General features: G+C 38.7%; 1 protein-coding gene across 8 annotated transcripts in view; it reads left to right on the top strand.

Moving 5' to 3' along the window:
* The window catches only part of Hasp (Hig-anchoring scaffold protein), a 313,203-nt gene that overhangs the window by 184,071 nt on the left and 107,674 nt on the right, over positions 1-21,458 (top strand). For 7 of the 8 annotated variants that reach the window (XM_083113347.1, XM_083113346.1, XM_083113345.1 and 4 more), the window contains exons 2-4: positions 4,771-4,951; positions 17,276-17,469; positions 18,150-18,323. In XM_083113347.1, the coding sequence (XP_082969473.1) occupies positions 4,771-4,951; positions 17,276-17,469; positions 18,150-18,323 (549 nt within the window). The remainder of the gene's footprint in view (positions 1-4,770; positions 4,952-17,275; positions 17,470-18,149; positions 18,324-21,458) is intronic. The other variant, XM_083113343.1, reaches the window with a different exon arrangement.

Raw genomic sequence — 21,458 nt, 5'->3', positions numbered from 1 at the left:
ATTCTGATTTCCTCCACTGTAGTGACATTACTCTGTTCACTCCATGTTTTTTCTTCCGGAAGTCCTTCTCCACCACTGCACACCCCTATCGATCACTGTTAGTCATTTTTGCAGAGCACATTTGTCTTTACCAAACAACAATTTTTCATGATTTAAATACCAAACGTTAACAGATATGTATATGCGTTAAGGAACCCAGAGTAATGCTCAATAAGATAAACTTTTTGCTGATAATTAACCAAAGGCATCTAGATCAAAACGCTGTATATTTTATTATTTTGCGCCATAACTGCGAATTGCCCATGCGTGCAGTGACCGACACATCAAAATGTCCTTGTGCATAAGGAAACCGCGAGAAAATCGGATCTCAGACAAAGGAATTTACAATTCAACTGCGCACAACGGTCAGAGCCATCTAGCGATTCTTCGCGTAACTATTAAAGCAACAAAGTTTTCATATTGCATAGGCATTCCACCTATCGTGAATTCTCTGCACTAGACGAGTTCATCGTCTTTGGACCTGAGTTGGGCTACTTTGCCCGAGCAAAACACACACGAAACTCAAGTTTCCAGAATACATTATGACAGTTCGTCATAATGGGCTTTAGAAACATACTTCGCAGAAAAATGTTATCCCGCCTGAGGGAATACCTGGATATTCAACCACGGAGATTGATGACATGGCTCTTATTCAAGAGTAAAAGAAGAGGAGTCAAAACTTCGGTGAGGTCTATCTGCATGCTTTGAGGAAGGAAATAGGAGTTCAAGAATCGATGTCTGTTTGATACCTTCAATGGGAGAATAAAGAACACCGAAAGGACAATCACATGGGAGGAACTTGGGCATCAGTCACAGAGCATCTCATCTTCCCAGATTGTCAGAAAGTGAAGGAAATTCCTAAGTCACGTAATGAATAAAACAACTCTAATTGCATTTCCTGTTAATGAATGCAGGAAACCCGAGGATTTTGTAAAACGTTTGAATACAACACTTCGCGAACTGTGGAGATAAATGATGCTACATCACATCTGAAGGGAGCCCCAATGTGCTCAATCTCAGCAGTAAACATGAAGAAGAGATGGTAATTTTTTGGTGAATAACTGCCGCTGCTAATGAGGGTTATGAAGCTGTAATGAGAGTCTCAGATGAGACAGATGTGTGTATTATGTGTTTGAGATTCCATGAAAGAATCACGGCCAGGTTGTCTTTGAAATATAGTACCAAAATACCCATGATGGTCCTTGACATTGGGAAAATAGCTTCAATTCTTATTAAAAATGTTTGTCGAGATATGATAAGTCTCCATGCGCATTTGCAGGAAAAGGAAAAGTAAGTGTATTGAAAATCCTTCCTGCCAACGGACATACACAGAAAACAAATCGGCAATGATGGACAAATTTTAGTTCTCGTGCTTACTGTATGCTGCAAGATCTTCTGTACATTATGTGAATGACATGGCATGTCGTAAATTCTGTGCAAAGAAGAGTGAGATAGACATTTATCAAGTTACACCTTGGAGAAACTGTCTCAAGAAACATGCTTAACGTGCGATTATCAAGCCACTATAAGCAAGCGATGTCTTCTGAATGATCCATGTACACTTAGTCCAAGTGGGAGAAAATGGACATTTAAAAAGAACACAAAACTGCCTCCCCGATGGCGCAGTGGTAGTGTCATCGCCTTGTAATCAAGGGGTCCCAGGTTAGATACCCGGTGCAGGCACATAATGGTTCGGATCGCACTTTAAACTGTAGGTCCAGTCCCGATTAGCCTTACTGTGCATAAAGTGTACTTGAAACACCAAATCAATTAACCAACCAATCCATTAGAAATTACAAACTGCGTCACTTGTCTAAATAACATCAGGTGCACTGACAAGTGCAGACTACCCACATGTGAAAATGAATGAGTGATGACGCCTGTTCATACGATGATGATGATGAATGTAAATAAAAAAATGTTGTTTATGTAAAATTAGAACATAGACGCGTATTTAAGATTTTTAGCGACTATTATTATTGAAAATTGTAAGTAAAACTTATACATTTTATTTATGTCAGTATATAAGCAATATAATAAAGTTTTATTATTATTATAAGGATTAAAATAATATTATTACACTTAATAATTATAATTATTATAAAATGATATTGAGTTTAATAACTCTGTTAAAATTAAATTATTTATTCAAATATTGTGATGAATTTATATGCTATTTTTAAAAAATATGAAAGAAATATCATTTTTCGGACATAGTTACTAATTCAACAATATTATATAAAAAAGAAAAGAGTTATGAGATGCTATCACACATTTTCCAGTTCCAGGCATCCACACCTTGCAAGAAAATCATATGAGAATCCATTCCACGAGTGGTACCGATCGCCTAAATTTGAGGTCATGGCTCATGGACTATTCCGCCACTTTAACTAATCGCGAAGATGAGGATCGGTGGTTATATGATGACATTGATGAAGGGACACTCACAAAGAACACATATGCCCACGAGTGCGATATGCTAACCACTCCGCCATCGAGTCTGGCTGTGCGCTATTGACGAAATGCTTGTAGATAGCAGCGAAAACTCTTCTTCTTAAGAACACGTTTCCCTCTTGCCTTAGACTGAGATCAATTTTTGTTTCTCCTCTCGACGCCTGCCCCTTCGAATTGCAGGTCCGCTAACAACGAAATAATAACGGGAGCAGGCGGTCCACGGATGATACATCCAAGAATGATGGAGGCCCGAGAGATCAAAGAACAATCTGCTGCAGTCCGATTTCAAGACAATTTAAGGGTGATTTGGAAACTGCAAAAGCTCCACCATTAATGAAAACTCTGGATATTTTGTTATTCTTGCTCTTGTAAACATGTGGTGGAGTACTGTCAACGTAATACAGCTTTGATGGCTACACGGTAGTAGCTTAGGCATTCCTATAACATTTTTGCTAGCATAAATGCTACGTAAATGCTTCTAAAAATCTTATAGCAGCGCCATTGTCTTGTACCTAAAACCTTTTTACACGAAACGTTATTCCTCTCGGTTGAATAGTTATCGGCTTTTAAAAATTTGAAGTGATACTTTACATGCCACGCGGCCGACATTACATTTACACTCGTGACCTAGAGGTCGCTTATGATTGGTTATGCTACGGAAATAGAGCTGGTTCTATCCTTGAAAAATGCCATGGCATCTGTAATGTCATAAGATTTTTACTTTACACGGTAGTATTTTGGTCATGGTAGCATTTTGGTCATGGCGTAAATGTTAAGAAAAATGCGAAGGAAAATGCATTCGTCTAAAGCGAGCCTTAAATGAAATTGTTGGTTTAAGAGCAGCTGCTTAACTTGTGGGGAGGTGAACCTCATGTTACAGAAGGTTACATTGATTGATTGATTTGGTGTTTTAAGTCCACTTTATGCACAGTAAGGCTAATCGCGATTGGAGCTACAGTTTAAAGTGGGATCCGAACCACCATGTACCTTCACCGTGTACAGAAGGTTAGAGTAATTACTTATAACTAGGGCTTGGAAGTTGAAGACCTATAAATTGCCAAAAAAGGCATATAAAAAGACCTAAAAATGTCAAAAAAATTACCTAAAAACGGAAAAAGGACGTATAAATGAGATCCAAATTAATTAATAACTTCAGTTTTAATTTCATATTTAATGAATATGCGCGGCACCTCCTTATCTGACTTGAGATCCTTTCAGGCGCGTGCTGTCTGGTCGTATACACCGTGCTGAAAGCTTCAAAACAAGAAAAAGTTGTCAATTACAGCGCGACCTTCCAGACAAGTTACGATTAAAGGACCTTGTACCGTACCTGCTTCAGTCGTCCAAAAATGTTTTTCTCTCGTTTCAGGGATGGTTCAAATATTTTTCTTTATTTATTTATTTTATTTCTTTACTACAGAAAGGATGTTTAAGAGGTGATGAACTGATGATGAATCGAATTGAGAATGGGAAGTAAAAACGTAGTCGAAAGAAGGTGAAGTTGCAAAAAAAAAAAGCCGTTAAGACCTTAAAAAAGGCTAAAAAAGGACCAATAAGCCGAAAAAGGCAAAATAGGACAAATAAAACCCACCTTTTTCTGGCCTACAATGACCCAAAATGAACATATATTATGTTGGGCCTCGTCTTCGGACACTAGGAAAAAAGAAGGATTTTTCCTCAACTTCCGAGCGCTACTTATAACATATAAATATCAATAAACCTGGGAATTATTGAGGACGAGGGCCTCCCCTTGCCCTCGTCAAGTTACTCCTATAGTTAAGAAGATGTTTGATGGAGGTTTGGGCAGAGTTGGAGACTAAAGTAAAGTACTCGAATTAGTAACGCGTTAGCAAATTTGCGGGAAATTGTAACGATAAGTTATTCTTGCAGGTAACTAGTGTCGGAATTAACTGCATTCCTAGAAATACTTTATTGTACGTTTCAACAGTAATGAACAGGATTCTGATTTGTAGTTTCATTCTTCTATATACACATTTGCTACCAGCAAATGTCCTGTGTGACGAAATTGTTTCCAGTGAAAGTTTTTACTTTGGATTAACTTACAGTTAATTAATATCAATTTTAGATGGTCAACGGTAGAAAAAAATAACAATAGTTTATCCACGGATTAGGTTCTATAAGTGACAGTTTATGTAGTAAAAAGTATGTAATAATAAAGATCACTTGTAGTTAGTTTGTAAAAAGTTAAAACTCTACTTACAAACATTTTTAAAAAATCAACCAGGATTGTATAAATATGTTTTTTGTTTCTTACAGATAAAGAATGTGAAGACTTGAATCCACCAGAGCTGGGGAAGGTCCAGATGTCGGGTCATCAGTTCGGCGACAGGGCAGTGTACTCGTGCGAGGATGGCTACCAGGTGGTTGGCCTTGTGGAACGCGTCTGCCAAGCCGATGGATCGTGGTCAGGGAAAACCCCGAGTTGCAGGAAGAACAGTAAGTTGTGTTAACATGAAGGAGGGGCGAACCAACATACCACGAAATGGAGGAGACAATATTTTCACAGGGAATCCTTAGATTTATGCCTAAAATCCAAGGTTCAAGTAACTGTTCAGTGTTTTAATCCTGCGGGTAAAATCCCAGGTAGACAAGAGTTCCCTCCAAGATCACAGTAATACGGAAGTTAGGATACGGTGTCGCGTATCTTGCAAGGAGAGACACCCTTTGTTCAGGACAGAGGAAGACAAATTGATTGATACTGCGAATTTAGAGGTGCTGGATTCGAATCCACGTTAAGGTCTTTCTTGTGGTTGTTATCTATTGAATTTCATCAATCATATCGTTATGAAGCTAGGAGAGTATAAAATTGATCGGCCACAGAGATATAACTTAAATTACTCGTTAACAAATTGCATAGTCGTCACAAATCCGTACGATAAATTCGTATACGCGCCAAGCTAAAAGTACAGTTTCATGTTCGATTTGCGACCGTTAATTTCTACTCCATGTGTGAGGCCTTTCTATGCCTGTATGCAGTTAAGGTCGCTTTTTAATTCATTAGGTTAATGGCAACATGACGGTAACTGCCTATTACACCCGGAGCTGTGTTTGGAACTTATAGGTATGAACGGATGAGTAACGAGTACGCTCACGAACGACAAATTAGAGGTATCATCAAAAAGTTCGCGGAAATGTTGGTGTACTCGTACAAGAATAGGTGCTATGTGGTAAACATGAGCGCCGTCGCGACAAATAGGATGACTTGTGCAACAAGTTCTTGACGGAGAAGCACATCCTACTGGTGCCGCAGGCTTCTTACTCGCCTGATATGGCACCTGCATACTCTCAAGATGGGGGCTTCGTGGTAAAGATTTCCTAACACTCGAAAACATTGAAGCGAGTGTGACAGAGGAGGTTACGAAGAGATATTGGAGCATATGCGCAGATGGGCAGTATCTCGAGGCTGAGCAGACAACCAATAGTAACGTTGGATGCGTTTTGGGGGTAAATTCTGGGAACTTTCTAATAATGCCGCCTCGTAAGGAGAATTAGCAGAGGAGTTTACCTTGAAAAGCCAAAAGATTTCTTTTCATAAGCAATGGCGAAAGATAGCAATTAAAAACCAATCTTGACATTCTTGCACCGAAGACTAAGAAATCTTCTCTTCTCCCTCAAAAACCTTGATGCTCTTCAGAATCTACAGACATTTCAATTAAACTTTTGTGTTTCTCAGCCAAAATAGAAACTCCCAAAGTTTAGCAAGTTGAGCGAAAATTTCCCCCTCGGGGGACAAGAATTTGCATAGGGCAATTCCTGCCTCAATATCGAAAAGGCTTTAATCTTGGATGAATAAAAAATACGAATTAAGTGCCCCTTCTTATGTCGCTTTCAAAAAAATGTACGGTGATGACGTTTAGGCTATTAGCGCCAGGAAGACTCCCCCCTACCTCTGTCAGTCTCCTTAACTCTTTCTCGCTCCGAGTTGGTCTCAGGCAATGAATTTTACATGGAGGGAAAAAGTAGTTCTCTCGGAAAAGTCATTTGTACTTAATGCAGTGGTGGATTAAGGACTTTTCCTCGTGGGGCGGATGACTTTTTAGCAGTTGCTCGATAGGTTCATTGAAGGTTTCTTCTTAGGTCTAGGCGTCGTCACCATGGGGGAGGGGGTCGTTTATTTTTAGGGTAAATTTCCCATATCCGGAAAACGGCTGAAATTTGCTAGTTCTTGTAATTTCAATATTCGTACTTAAGTATTCTGCATTGAGAAACATTGTTCAAGGTGGCATTTCGCTTATTTCACGGAAATAAGCTCTATTTACGACATATCGAGTAAGTTTTGTTCGTTTTTCCTTCGGTAACACGCTTAATGGCGGTTACAGTTTCACTACCGTAGTCGGCATGCAGTGTTTCTACCCCACTCCACCCAAAAATACCTCCGTAGCCCCACAAACCATTGACGCATAGCCCCACGAACCATTTCCGACAAGGTTAGGTTAGGTTGGGTCACGTTTAGGTGAGAAAAGTTAAAAATTGGTTTAGAAAAAAATGCATAGCCCCACACACCATTCTCGCATAGCCCCACAAACCATTAACACATAGCCCCACAAATCATTTGCGGAAACGTACCTTCTTCAGTTACAAAAACACGTGTTTGGAAACTCTGACCGGGATTGGCCGGGATTACGTCATCACACACAGGCAACATCTGGACGGAAGGAAATGGATGCTAGAGCTTTCGTGCATCGGTCACAGATTTGTATCGAAAAATAGATTATTTACCGGCAAAATTCAATGAACGATGCGACAAAACACTTCCCCGAACTTCCACAACTATAAAGAAACTGCATTCGGTAAGTAATTTCTCCTGTAAATTTAAAGAAATCCGTTTTCCGGATATGGGAAATTTACTATTTCTAGTCATCCAGCAGCTATCACAATTTTGTCTTTCGTTAATTGGTGATTTATTATTAATATTAGACTTTTTCAGATAGCAAAGGTAGCATATTTACTTGTTAGACGGCTTGTTATAGGTCAGAAGGTTATAATCCTTATAGAGTTCGCGCCACTTTAGAAATGCAATGTACATATCATGCACACGCATTGTCTGAAAGTAGCAGACATTTTAACTGAACAAACCAGCCTCCTGGTCCGTGCGTTTTGACTTAAAGAACTCTATAAAGAACTTCACCAAGTTCACGACAGGACTTCTGGAACGGCCAGTGGCCATAACTCGCTTGACGCGTTAAACTCATACGACTTTCGGAACGCACCTTATTGAGCAGACGACACATCATCTAGTCAACAGTAACAGGGTAAGCCTTCTGAGGGTCGTCTCAATTAATCACACCATGACTTAAAGGAAAGCACGTTACTTATTTCTAAAACAAATTTTATTTACGCTACTGATCAATAGGGCTCAGAAGTTTAAGACCTGTATATTGCCAAAAAAAAGACCTACAAAAAGACCTTACATTGTCAAAAAAGGACCTAAAAACTGAAAAAAGGACGTATAAATGTGATCCAAATTAATTAATTACTTCAGTTTTAATTACATATTTAATGAATATGGGCGGGAACCTCCTTATCTGACTTAAGATCTTGGCAGGCGCGCGCTGGCTGGTCGTATACACCGTGCTGAAAGCTTCAAAACAAGAGAAAGTTGCCACTTACAGCGCGACCTTCCAGACAAGTTAAGGTTAAAGGACCTTGTACCGTACCTGCTTCAGTCGTCCAAAAATGTTTTTCTCTCGTTTCAGGGATGGTTCAAATATATTTATTTCTTTCCTTTTTTCTTTACTACAGAAAGGATGTTTAAGAGGTGATGAACTGATGATGATTCGAATTGAGAATGGGCAGTAAAAACGTAGTCGAAATAAGGTGAAGTTGCAAAAAAAAAAGCCGTTAAGACCTTAAAAAAGGCTAAAAAAGGACAAATAAGCCAAGAAACGACGAAAAAGGCAAAAAAGGACAAATAAAACACACCGTTTTCTGGCCTATAATGACCCAAAATGAACATATATTATGTTAGGCCTCGTCTTCGGACACTAGGGAAAAAGAAGGATTTTTCCTCACTTCCGAGCCCTACTGATCAATATCCTGGTTCCGGCCGAATTTCTAAACTGATAGAAAATGCCCGACTACCATAGAAGAACCAAGACCATGTTAATGCACGTATTCTGTCCCGTCGACCTTTGTAGCGGGTTGGTTACCACAGTGCGCTACAACGCCAGGGGACCCAGGTTCGAATCCCGAGCCTGGAAACATGATCATTTCATTACCAGAACATGACGGTGTAAAGCCAGAATCACACGGAACTGGATTTCGAGTAGGAATGTCCTAGTTTGCTAGTTTTCGCCTCACACGATACTTTTTACCGTGCTTATCGATAGACTTTTGTTCCCATAATACATTGCGCAGAGCGGAACGAGAAATTTGAAGAATGTTGTAGGAGAATTACTGCTTTGTGCTTTTATTAAAAATTAAAAAAGAAAAGTATGGACTAGAGATTGGCTCGAAAAAATATTGTAATCAATGCGTACCGAACAAGCTTTTTAATTAACTCGGGTATGCATATTCATACATGAGATTCGCAGGATTCATTCACAAATTTAAAAAAAATCAATCAAACATTTAATTTAATACACCTATAATAATAAGTATTTCGATTTTCGGAAATCATATTTGCATAAATACCTAAATATTAATGAACTTAACACGAATGCACTGCACGTCATCTTTCTGTTTCTTTTTTATCGAGAAACTAAACAAAAACAGCCAACACTCGGAAACCACAGACAAAAACTCTCCTTTGCAAACTCACAGATTATCTTCACGTGGCCATACTCTTCTCTGATTGGCTGTTCCACAGAACCAGGCAGCCATCACATTCGGGCAGGTACCCAGTTTAGCGCCAACTAACTGGATGTCCAGTTCCGTGTGATTACGCCTTAAAATTCGGCAGAACTCGGATTTCCCCTAGGGGGTATAATTTAACATAATGTTTTCGTTCTTGAAAAATCCATATCAATATAAATTCATTTATTTTATAATATTTGATGAAAAAGATTATGTTTAAAACGCAGTGAATGTATGGGGTATTAACGGTAGAGTGGGTGCATTAGTATTACCAAACAAATTGTCCGTCACCATGTTTCTTCTCTTTGTTTTACGCAATGAGAGTTTCAACAATTGAAACAAAATACTAAACAAGTTGCTGACATCCTCGGCACTATCATACAAAACAATCCATTCCTTAAAACCACGTAGGACGCAAGGGAATATTTGATGAAAATAGTCATGGACAATTTGCAGAGCAATACTTGCGTATCTCACTGTATAAGCACATATATTCAATTCCATGTGCTTGTTTTTATGTGCATGTGTATGTTGGGCAAAAATTATTTAGATATAGCTGTAAGTTGAATAGAAATTAATAGATCTTATGAATTGCAAAAGTTCGATGATACACCAATATGCACCGAAGTTGCATATATAAGGTATTCGACGAGATAATTAAATGACATCCTTGAAAGTTTTTTATTTCCTGATGATTCATAGTATTATAGCGTTTTTTTTTCCCACGTGTGCGTAAATGTACTACGTTGATATCCTTGAAGAGTCATAATTTGGAAAAATCTGGCGCTTCGAGGATATTCGTGAGCACCTACGTCACACGAAAATTCACGAATTCAAAAAATTATCAACAGATCCACCTCTACAAATTCGATCTAAATATAGACCATTGGACAGATTTTCATTATAACTCTGAAACAACAGGTTGTATTGATAAAAGTGAGCAGGTGCTAAAAAAATTGCGGAGAGGCAATACGTGCCCCAAGAACTAATGATATGAGCAGATGCATATATTTACTCATACGAGCAATTGTTCTATTTCCTCCCTTCAAAGCTTTCCCCAATTATTTACAACACTGTTAACTTCATTAAAAAAAATCACTAAGCAGCATCAAGTGGTCGAATGAATTAACACTTGATAGAACTTCGCTTATGGTGAAATTTAGATGCAGAGAATATGTAGATAGAATGAAAATATAGTACAAGATTTAGCTTTAGAGACAAGTGATCCTCAGTGCACTTTGCATCCACTGCACCTCGCAAACAGTTTCTATGTTGATTGTTAAAGCTATGAATATTTCGGAGAAAATAGTATTGTAGAGCTGCTCTTTGTAGATTGCCACTTTTCATTGGCCACACTGAAACCACACTTAGGTTGGGTTTGATTGGTAAACGAGATGAAACACTATGGAAGTATCTTCCATTAAAAAATACACGTCCGCTTTCTGTCTTAACAGAAGTAAAACTACAGAGATAGCTACTTCAGTTGTTGAAAACACGACAGCGGTAAGGAGAGAGAACAGACATAGTAATGAAAATGACTGGCAAACACTTCTTGTTGCATTTTACATAATAGTACGGACGGTTCTATTTCTAACCTCCATTACAGCGCGGACACGTTTCAAGGACATGCTCATCTGATTGGCTGTTCCATCCATCCGCTATGACGTGTAAGAAACGCGTCCGTGTAAGGCCCAATCGTGTCGCCTACTCACTTCATAAATGAACGTAGTGACATGCATCCACGCACGTGTTCTCCTCTACCAATAGGCGTCAAGGAAACCAAAACGTGATGGGAATGTAACCATACAATGGTGTGGTTCAGCTTAATATACCTTTGCCAAAGCTCACTTAACTCGTGACGATAGTATCCAACAATTCTTCGACAGTAACGTCGCCAGAAAAGGATAGGGAGCGGGGGGAAGAAAATATTTTGTTATTATGCCCCTATCGTGATAAGAAGGATAAATAATAATGATGAAATACGATAAAACTGAGCACTAGTAAACAGAAGTCAATCACAAATGACAATGTAATGACGAGTAAGTCAATAAGATTGCCTTAAAATGAATATCTGAATCGTAAAAGGCATAGATAGCATTGCCCTAAAGCGGTATACCATTTCAAGGAAAATTCATATTGTTGTCCTCAAAAGCCATAACATTAGCCTCGTCTAGTTCGTTGCACTTTTTGACACTGCGTGTAGTGCAAGTGTATCCCTGTGTGAGGCTGGTGCAAGGAAATGATGTTCAATCAAGTAGACAAATAGACGTGTTCAAGATTCAGAAGATTCAATAAATGCCTGTCTACTGCTTTAAACGTTCATTTCATTGTGTAACATACTAGACGCATGAGTGCAGAGAGAGTAAAAAAGTGCAGCGAATTAGACGGGGCTATTGTCTTAAAATGTTTGAAAGAGAACATCATTGTCATAGAGGACATACTTTTTCACTTTAAAAGCCACACAGTTCCCTAGAAAGCATACCATTGCGCTAAAAGAAGGTATACTATTTGCTTAAAAACGCAAATCCTTGTCTTGAAAAAGGTACCACTCTCTTAAAAACCATACCATTTCCTTTAAAGGTATACCAGTACCTTAAAAATGAATACGAAAGTTCAAAAATGGGACACCATTGCCATCAAAGATATACCATTGCATCATTAACTTAAAGATATACTACCTTGAAAAAGTAATAATGTATTTATCCTACAACTAAATAAGCAGTATAGGAAAACATCACGAGCACCAGTTCCGCAATCCTATTTTCTCCAGAAAACTCTGTACGCTCATTGGTGCTTTGCATATAGTTGAGAGTTGTAGAAGCAGTGGGAATGCCCAACCTTATGCTTACAGATTTACCCTCCCATCTTCCAGTCTACTGCACCGAACCTCCCGTCATAGAGCATGCCAGGCACAACGCCCCTCGCGATCAAACCACCTTCGACCTGGAAACCACCCTTCAGTATCAGTGCTACCTTGGCTACATCACCAACGGCTTCACGAGAGCCCGATGCCTTACCTTGGGCGGGGTCGCCAAGTGGTTCGGTCCGGACCTATCTTGCGAACGTGAGTAAAAGATTTAAAAAAAGAAAAAAAAAGTTAACAAAATATAAAGTGCTCGAGGGAAGAGACATTGGAGTTTTTCCAGAGTGTTATTTTCACAAAGACCGAAAGAAAACATCCCTTGTCTCGTGATTGAGAATAAACAAGTGACTGACGACACTTGACAGGCAGGAAACAAGCAGCTTGGACCATGGGAAAGGGGGAGGGGTTGGTTCTCTCTGACACTAAGATCCTTGTAGATATGGCCATTAATTACATCACCCAGGACGAAGTCAATCATTGCGAAAATTCCAAGAAGTATAATATGTGTAGTTGCAGCTGAACCACTATGAGAAGAACAGCGGAAAACTCGCGAACCAAAGTGTTTTGTTTTCTACTCGCGAGCTTGTGTCCGAGTGCCGTCGTTTGATTGAATTTTTATTTGAGATTTTCTGCCACTTTTAGCTAATCGCGACGATGAGGATGAACCCATGTAACACGAAACTGTGGGTCCAACGTTGCCAAATTGTTGTCAATTTTGTGTGGCGATGTCCGCCTTGCCATCCATCTCCCAACCAACCATTTCTAAACGGTGCCGACAATCTCCAAACGTTGGGCCAACAACTTGTGCTACATGGAAATGGTGATAAGAAGAGATGAATGAAGGGCCAATCACAAACATATACGGACGACAGGACACAAGCCCCACATAAGATTATATTTGCTGTGAGTCCAGATGCCAAAGCCTTGCTAATCTGCCAAATGCAGTTCTGGATGTACTATGTGGAAGGGATGTTGACAATTGGGTGTCTTGAGAAAGGTTCATCCCTTAAGCGCCCGAACTGCATCCGTATTGCCATGTGTATAGCTTCCCTCCCTTGCTTCATGGCCATGAACTTCAAAAATCTTATATACATTTTCCTCTTCATGATGATACAAACACTTGGCACTGACTAAAGGTGAAGCGAAGTATTAAGAATGGCGCACATTTCGACAAAGCAGGGACAGCATTATATGGTAAGCCGCTCTTCTGCTTTTGAAAATTCGATGACAGCGCCATAGGGGTTTTCTCATATTGGTTAAGTTGTACTTTCCCCATTCTCCTATACGTATTTTCATATGAGCCATAAGATATCAACCGATTCTAAGTTAAACTTCTTTTTCCTACTTGAACGTCCTGACACTACTAGGTATTGTTGATTCCCTTGCGTGTTGCAATTCAACTAGGCTGCACATAGTATTTAAGAAAGCAAAGTTCATCTGCATAAGTTATATTATAAATCTTCGAAACACTAATCGAACAATTAGCAAGAGGTTAGTGTAAGTTGAGAATCCAAGAGGTGCAACCTCGCTTGTGAATGATCATTGCTTCACGATGGTAAATGCTAGCGTCAGAGATATATTTCACGGAAACAATTGGACATTGATAATATATACTCGTATTTCCAAAGATAAACACGAAATATTTGCTAATCGAACTGTGAACTAACTGCTTCTAAGACAGGAAATCTAATATTCTTCCTAGTAATACAGGAGTTAGCCGAAAAGCCAGAATCAAAGATAAATTACATCTGTAATGCGAACACCTTCAAGTTCCACATGTTACTCCAATTTCATCATTGTTCACCTGCTCCTGCAAAGATAGCACTATAAACGACTTAATAATAAATAATGCAGATTCTGACATTTCTCCATGAAACAGGACTTTTGGACACCCGGTAGATTAATTATGAAGACATTTTTTATTTCATCTGTTATATGTTCAGCATTTTACCTATAAAGAAATATTTATATTCACTTTTGGTTTTTCAGTGGACTACTTAAAAGTATAACCCTACCAGAATGACTATTTTCATAGGCGGGATTTGAAGATGGGGATAAATAGAAGGAGGCTTCTTCCCCCTCCCAAAACTTGTGAGAAAATAATGTAACAGCATTGATGTATTTCAAGTCAGTAGTAAATCAGAATAAAATGCTCTATTCTTGATCCCTGGTATCAACGTAATTGTCAATGTCATTTTAAAAATCGGTACTTTAGGAGCAAGGAAAAAAATTCTAAAAATTTTACCCTTCCTCGGGTAGAAGTCATGAATTCTCGCTCATGGTCACTGTGGATTGTGGAATCAAATCTAAAATACTATAGAAAAGTATCAAGAAGTAGGAAGTTGGATAGTTATCTAGATTAAAATGTGATTACAAGCGAGAAGACCTAGCACTTCGAAAGTATCCGTTTTGCCACGAGTGAGCCATATTGTATTCGATTCAAAATAAGAAAGAGAGTGACTTTTATGATATAAAATCATGAATAAACAAGGGCAGCCAATATCGAGTAGGCTCTATCTCACCGTGTTAGCTAAGAGTCCACACATCTGTCCACCGAAATAACCTATACTACGTCCAAGGGATCTGTGGAGCAAGCGAACGAAAACAAGTCCTCTGCGCAGGTAGTGACTCGACCAATGAACGCTTGAGAGGGGAAGTGAGTATATGGGAGGAGCAACGTGGCTGCAGTTATCAGCCGTTTGCAGCAGCTCCACCCACTCGTTTCAATGCACGGTGTTGCTCTACAGACTTCTGGGACGTAGTATGCATAAGAAAATTTCAGAACGATTATTGAAGCGCAAGAACCGCACCTGGAAAGAGAATGAATGAGTGACAGAAATAAGAATGTGGAAAGTGAGGGAAATAGATGATGAAGAATGAGGAAGAAAGATAAATATAAAGGAATAGAAGATGAAAGAGGACAGAGGAAAGAGAGAGTAGAGGAAAAGATAAAACAAAACAAAGATAGAAAGAAAGAAAGAGATAAAGAAGAACACACACAGAGAGAGAGAGAGAGAGAGAGAGAGAGAGAGAGGAAAGAGAGATATTCCTAACCACAACTAGAGAAGCAGAACGTACCTGAACAAATTTCATCTACACTTGAACCCACTCGATCCAAATTATCTGGCCACTTCTCTCGTGAGACAGCCTCTTGAGGTAAAGTTCACAGTTCGAATCGGGACTATATTATCAAGAATTAAAAATTAAATTTGCACAGTACGTTTAAACTTGGCTAAACAGCCTACGAGGAAAGCGTGGCTTCACATTGTAAATACATCACCTCTACACATGTAGATACTTCATTATCACAAATTAACTTCTACTTCACGTGCACATGTCATATTCCACATCTGTTCCATTCAACGCATTCCCCCCGATTCCGTTCAACGCGTGAGCGAAAACTCATGTCATGATTACTACACACACTCATTCTGCATACATTTCACACATGCATTCACCTGCTTCATTCTCACATCAACCTCAGTCCTTGTTTATTCTCATTCCACCTCAAGCACATTGTTCAAGCATTAATCGATTCGGCACTGACGTACCAGCCGGGGGTGTAATGTAACGTTCACAAAAAGTAACCTCGTGTTCGCTCGTGCCCCTTTAGCGCGATCTAACATGGTACTCGGAGCATGTAAGGGGCTCTGCCAAAAAGAACAAACTGCACTAAATTCTGACAAATACTGCACTCTAAATTTCTAAACTCGCATGTCTCTTCCAGCACTCTCTTTCACACTCTTCTATTGGTAGATTCGTAGTTGAGCACTTTTTTTAAATGTTCCCATTGCATGTTTTCATGATAATCTAGTTGCACGTACGTACCCACTGAACTGTCTGTTTCCAAATGAAGGAATCAAACGATCATGGAAGACACTTAACACTGTATGGTAAAGTAGAAAAACACGATAGCATTATGTTCAACATCTTTATGAAATGCAAGGATACGATGCTTGAAGTGACTTGAGCTGTTGTGACATCATTAGAACGTAAAAAAGAAGTTACAATAATGTGATTGATATCTTTGTTATTATACTTTCTGAAAAACACACTTGCCATTACAGCAACTTTCCTTGTACACTTATTTTCATTACAGAGTAACCAATTTTAGTATGCTGTGTACATGTCTCTAACATAAATCTTCAAGTAACTCAATAGGCTGATGGATTTAGCAAATTGCACACAATTAGACTGTCATAAATACTGAGTCATGCTCTTCTATCTGAACGATTTGTGTATTTACGTAATTTTTAATCAATTACTGTAGATTACTGTAAGTAACAACTTTCCGCGATACAGAAATACTTTCGTGATCTTTATTGTTTTCTTTTTATGGGAAAAAATATTCTGGTACTCTTCAGCAGTTGGTTTGATCTGTTGTCACACATGGCAGTTGTGCAAAGTTAATCTTAACAGATATAAAAATACCTTATCGTTCTCATAAATTTAAATAATCGTGTATTCACACATTTTTTCTGTTTCTTTTGCTAACACAACATATTATAAGTTGTTGTTTCTCAACTATGATTATAAGATACTGAGACGTTGGATACTGCTAGGAAAAGTACTTGTCTCGGTTTGATATCAACATACTTTTCTGTTTCAGCACAACGATATAAACACATAAAACTAAATACATCATAAGATACAGGTGTCTTTGTGTCTCGAGCTGTACTTCAATTCATCAATGCGTATTTTGATGCACCGCATCTTTCACAAAGATGCAGTTAAAACTTTCTGAGTTACAGACTTTAAACTGATGCATTTACTTTTGTGTGTGTGTTAAGTTATCTGTGATAGTTTTAGATTAATTAATTGTTTTGACACTTGGTATCAGATCAAAACGGAACACTAGAGAATTTCTGTATTTTTAGATTAAAATTTTCTATATGATTTACTTAGAATTCTTAAAAAGTTAGCAAAAGCTGATAACTGTAGTCCAAAGCAAAAGTTGATAACGTCTCCTTGTGATTTGCTGTCGGAAGTTTTTGCACAAGGAAGGGGGGGGGGGGAACAGGGGAAACATCTAATAAATCTGTACTTTCCTTTTTAAACGACTGTTTTGATCCTGAAAGTGATTTCTCGTTTTGTCCCTGCGGGCCCCGACACAGCCCGCTCATGCGGAGAGCCCCCGGACATTGTTCACGGCTGGCAAGACGGTGACTGCCACACCTTCGGCTGCAGAGTCACCTCCCGCTGCAACGAGGGCTTCGAGCTGGTTGGAAGGGCAGAGAGATACTGCCAGGCGGACGGGACATGGAACCCTAAGGAGCTACCCACGTGCGTGCGTAAGTGTACGTCTTTGGACAGTTGCTTCTTAACTTTCTTTCAAAGTAATGAGTAACTAACGGTTACTTTTTTCGAGTAACGACATCTGTAACAATTTACTTTTAACATTAGTAACTGGAAATGTAACTTACTTTTTCAAATGACTAGTAACGAAATTAAGAGTTAGGCCCGTATCCCAGTCAGGCCAAGTGAAGGAAGACCTGAGTCTTCCAAAACAGTCACTCTTTATACTCCGTTATGGTGCTGTGGTTACTTAGTTCGCATTTCTCCCTCTTACGTTTAATACAAACAGGATGAATGATGATTATGAGATAAGTGAAATATCGAATACTTACGATCTGATCTGTGTGTATCCATAAGCATCAAGCAGGGATAAGAAGAAATGACACGTAGTTACTTTAGAATGTACATTTTTATAAAATAGGCTTTTCAAAATAAAATTTGCAATTTTAAGAGTGACGTCATTTTTATTACGAAATTCAAAGCTAAATAGTATGCTTAAATGGATAGAAAGTATAAACAAATTCAAATGTTGTAACTTCATGTTCAGTATGACGTCTTTCTGAAAGCGTCACATATTTATAGGCCAAATTTTTTACCCCTTCTTGTTGCCTACGTTCGTGCTGAGTTGAGGAAGAAAGTACAGTCCTCGAGAGTAAATCAATTTTCTATGTTCCACTTTCAGCTGTCCAGTGCCCTACACCGCAGAATCCGCCTAACGGGAAAGCCATCTTCACATCATGCTCGTACAACTCCGTGGTGTCCTACGAGTGCAAGTACGGCTACATGCTGGTCGGGAAACCCACGAGGAGGTGCGGTGTCGAGAAGACGTGGTCTGATGAAGAACCGTACTGCAAAGGTAGGTCCATGCCGTCTCTTTTGGCGCTGAAAAGCTGTTTCTCTTAGTTTCCACTGTTAAGAAACGTGAATTCGTGGAACAAATTAGTATTAACATGTTTGAAAAGCGACATTTCAACATATCGCAGGGGGTTTGGTTCTGAATTTCTTTTCTTCGTATTTCCAATCTACAGAGTGAGTCAAAAGTCCCTGACCACCCCTTATAAAATGAAAGCAATTAGTCATGGCAGTAATATGTTAGCCTATGTCCGCCATCTTGGATCCAACTTCATTTCTTTAAATGGAAAGGGGGGCATGTTGGGTATTGTTTTGGGCTAGAATTTCACCAGAAATTCAGTGGTGAAGTCAGATTTATGAAAACTTTAATAATAAGGAAGTTATAGGCAGATGAAAGTTACGCAATGTGTTCAATATGCTGTCCTTCTTGTGCTATGCTCATGTTGCGACGGTTCTCCCATGCTCTGCGGACACGGAGCAATATCTCAGGTGTGATTTGTGCACAGGCATCCAGTATCCGTTGCTCCAAGTGACCCACATCCCGAATCTATCACGCTTGCTCTAGCAATATATCGTGTAATGATTATTACAGTATCCGTTTTGGGATATAAAAAATACTCTTTAGCCTTCTTAAATTCGAAGGTTTATGGCAGCAGCAACACAAGCCTTCCATATGTCTCTATCCTGGGCAAGATCAATTCAATCTTTTCCATCCTTACCGATTTCCTTTAGGTCTATCTCACTGTTATTATCCCTCCATCTTCGTCTTGGCTTTCCAACAGGTCTTTTACCATCAGGTTTCCCAAGAAGAATCCTATAAACTCTTCTTTCCTCTCCCATGCGTGATCCTAAGGAACACAACTTTTTCATTGTCCCACACAGAGGTGAGAATATACCCAAATGTAAACCTCTCTTACACGTCGTACACCCTGGACTGGATTTTGCAGCCTAACTCACGCCAGTATAATCCTCTGTGGGGTCGTGTTGTCCTGTGTTTGTCCTCGTGTGTGTTGAGTGCTCTTTTACAGCCTCAACTTTTAACTATCGTATGGAGAGTTTATCCTCGGAGACATTATAATTTTGTCTCATGTTAAGGAATCTCTCGTATGACTGTGGCAGTTTTAAAAATTGAGCGAAGAAGATTTTAACAAATATATTTCAATATCTTGTTAGGTCCTTCACCTCAGCTTTGTTTTATATAGTTAAGGGGCGTATCACCGTATTGCATGAGGGGGGAAAATAGCTTATGTTCTGATGTGTCCACAATATAAAATATAAAATTTATAAAAAATAAAATAAATGAAAAAATATCCCACACAATAGCATAGGATTTTATTTGGAGAGGGGTTGAAACTCAGGTTCAATATTATATCAAAAATTGATAAGATTTTCGAGTGTGTGTACATACATAGACACATTCAGTTTCAACTAAAACGTGAGTGGGAGAAGATACATTTATAACGGAAATAGGTCAATTCTAATTTTTATCTGCTATTTATTCTGAAACCTTATTTTGTCATTCATTGATTTGGGAGTGGTTACAGCTCGCCTCCCTGTATACGTCATTGATCCCACAGCTAGTTTATTCCTTATACCAGGTGTTCCCAAACTTTTTCGTTTTAGGTTGCTTGCCTCAAGTTAAAAAATAAATACACAAATTCAGAAACTATTTATGTGTAAAAAGTACTAAATAAGCACATACTTGGAAGAATCATATCATTTCAGTGAAAATATTGAAATATTTCGCAGCGCCCCTTTAAGCTAGCCACGGCGCACTCTTTGGGAACCACTGCCTTATACTATTAATCTCGCAGCAATTAAAGCGATTTTGAGATAAGGAACAGCTATGCTAAGACGTGCACATACAGCACAGCTTCACTTGTCCAGATCTGTCCGTTTAAGTCCTTTGTAATTTTCTGGCCCCCTTCTTATCGTAACAAATCATTGAACCCTTTCATTTTCTTTTCACTGGGGGATTTCTATTCGCAACTAACATTATTTATTTATTTAAGCAATTGAACGCGACAGGTATATTACCTATTTATGGCGTTCTTTGCACAATAGTTGAAATGCATTTTAACTCAAATTAATGCAATATATATACATACATAAATATACACATAGAAACAGACACACACACATTTAATAAACATGCAATTCTCATATTCTATTGCTTTTCATATGCTTTAAAATGGTCCTTTTCAGTGTTGAGGTCGAAGAAAATAGATCCACATTGTTTTCACATTTAACAATCTCGTTAAATGCCATACACATCCTCCAAATTGGCGATATTTCAAGTGCACAGGTTCTACTGCGTTGGAGGCTAAACAGTTGCTTTCTTGATCGTAACTTACTTGAGGGGACGTAGAAATCCAGCTGTGACAGGACGGATGGAGCTTCAGTGTAATTATTTAATATTTTGTGAAGGAAAATGAGCTGGTGCATGATTCGTATGCTGCTAAGTGTTTTTAAGTTAAAAAATCTGAGAAGGCTCTCACGGGATTCCAATTGAGGGTAACTGCCATCTAATTTGTATTTTACACGTATCAATCCGATTTTGGATCTGTCACCTCGCAAGAAAGGGGTTCCTTTAGCTAGTATATCTTGCTGGTATCCGCTTTACCCTAGATAGAAGGGAGAGTACTTGTCAATGAGATATAATCCCCTCCTTAGAATAAAAGCAATAAATCTCTTTTACCTTATTCATTTAAAACCGGATTAAAAATGTTCGCACTGGAGGAAATTTCCATCAACTTACCGCCACCTAGTTAGAGTTCAAGGCCGGCTGTAGACGGAAGCATTTCCTATAACATTTTTGCTAGCGTAAATCCTATGTAAATGCTTCCAAAAATCGTATAACAGGTAGTACCTTACACGGAAGCATTTCATGGAACATTTCGATTAACTTTTGCGATTACAATGTATATATAGCACGAAAGACACGTCGAGTTACACGATCTATGGTGAGTTCCAGGAGTTTACAATTGAAACAACTAAAATATTCTTCGATGCGTATACTGTGTATGCTATAAAGTATGTATTTAAGCAACGCTATTGTTTACTACCTAACACCTTTTTATAGGAAACGTTATTCCACTCGGTTGAATAGTTATCGGCTTTTAAATATGTGAAGTGATAC

The sequence above is a fragment of the Lepisma saccharinum genome, chromosome 27 (assembly GCF_977018435.1).
Source record: "Lepisma saccharinum chromosome 27, izLepSacc3.1, whole genome shotgun sequence".
Lineage (NCBI taxonomy): Eukaryota > Metazoa > Arthropoda > Insecta > Zygentoma > Lepismatidae > Lepisma > Lepisma saccharinum.
The sequence above is the reverse complement of the archived record's forward strand: the minus strand, read 5'-3'. Positions and strand labels throughout refer to the sequence as shown.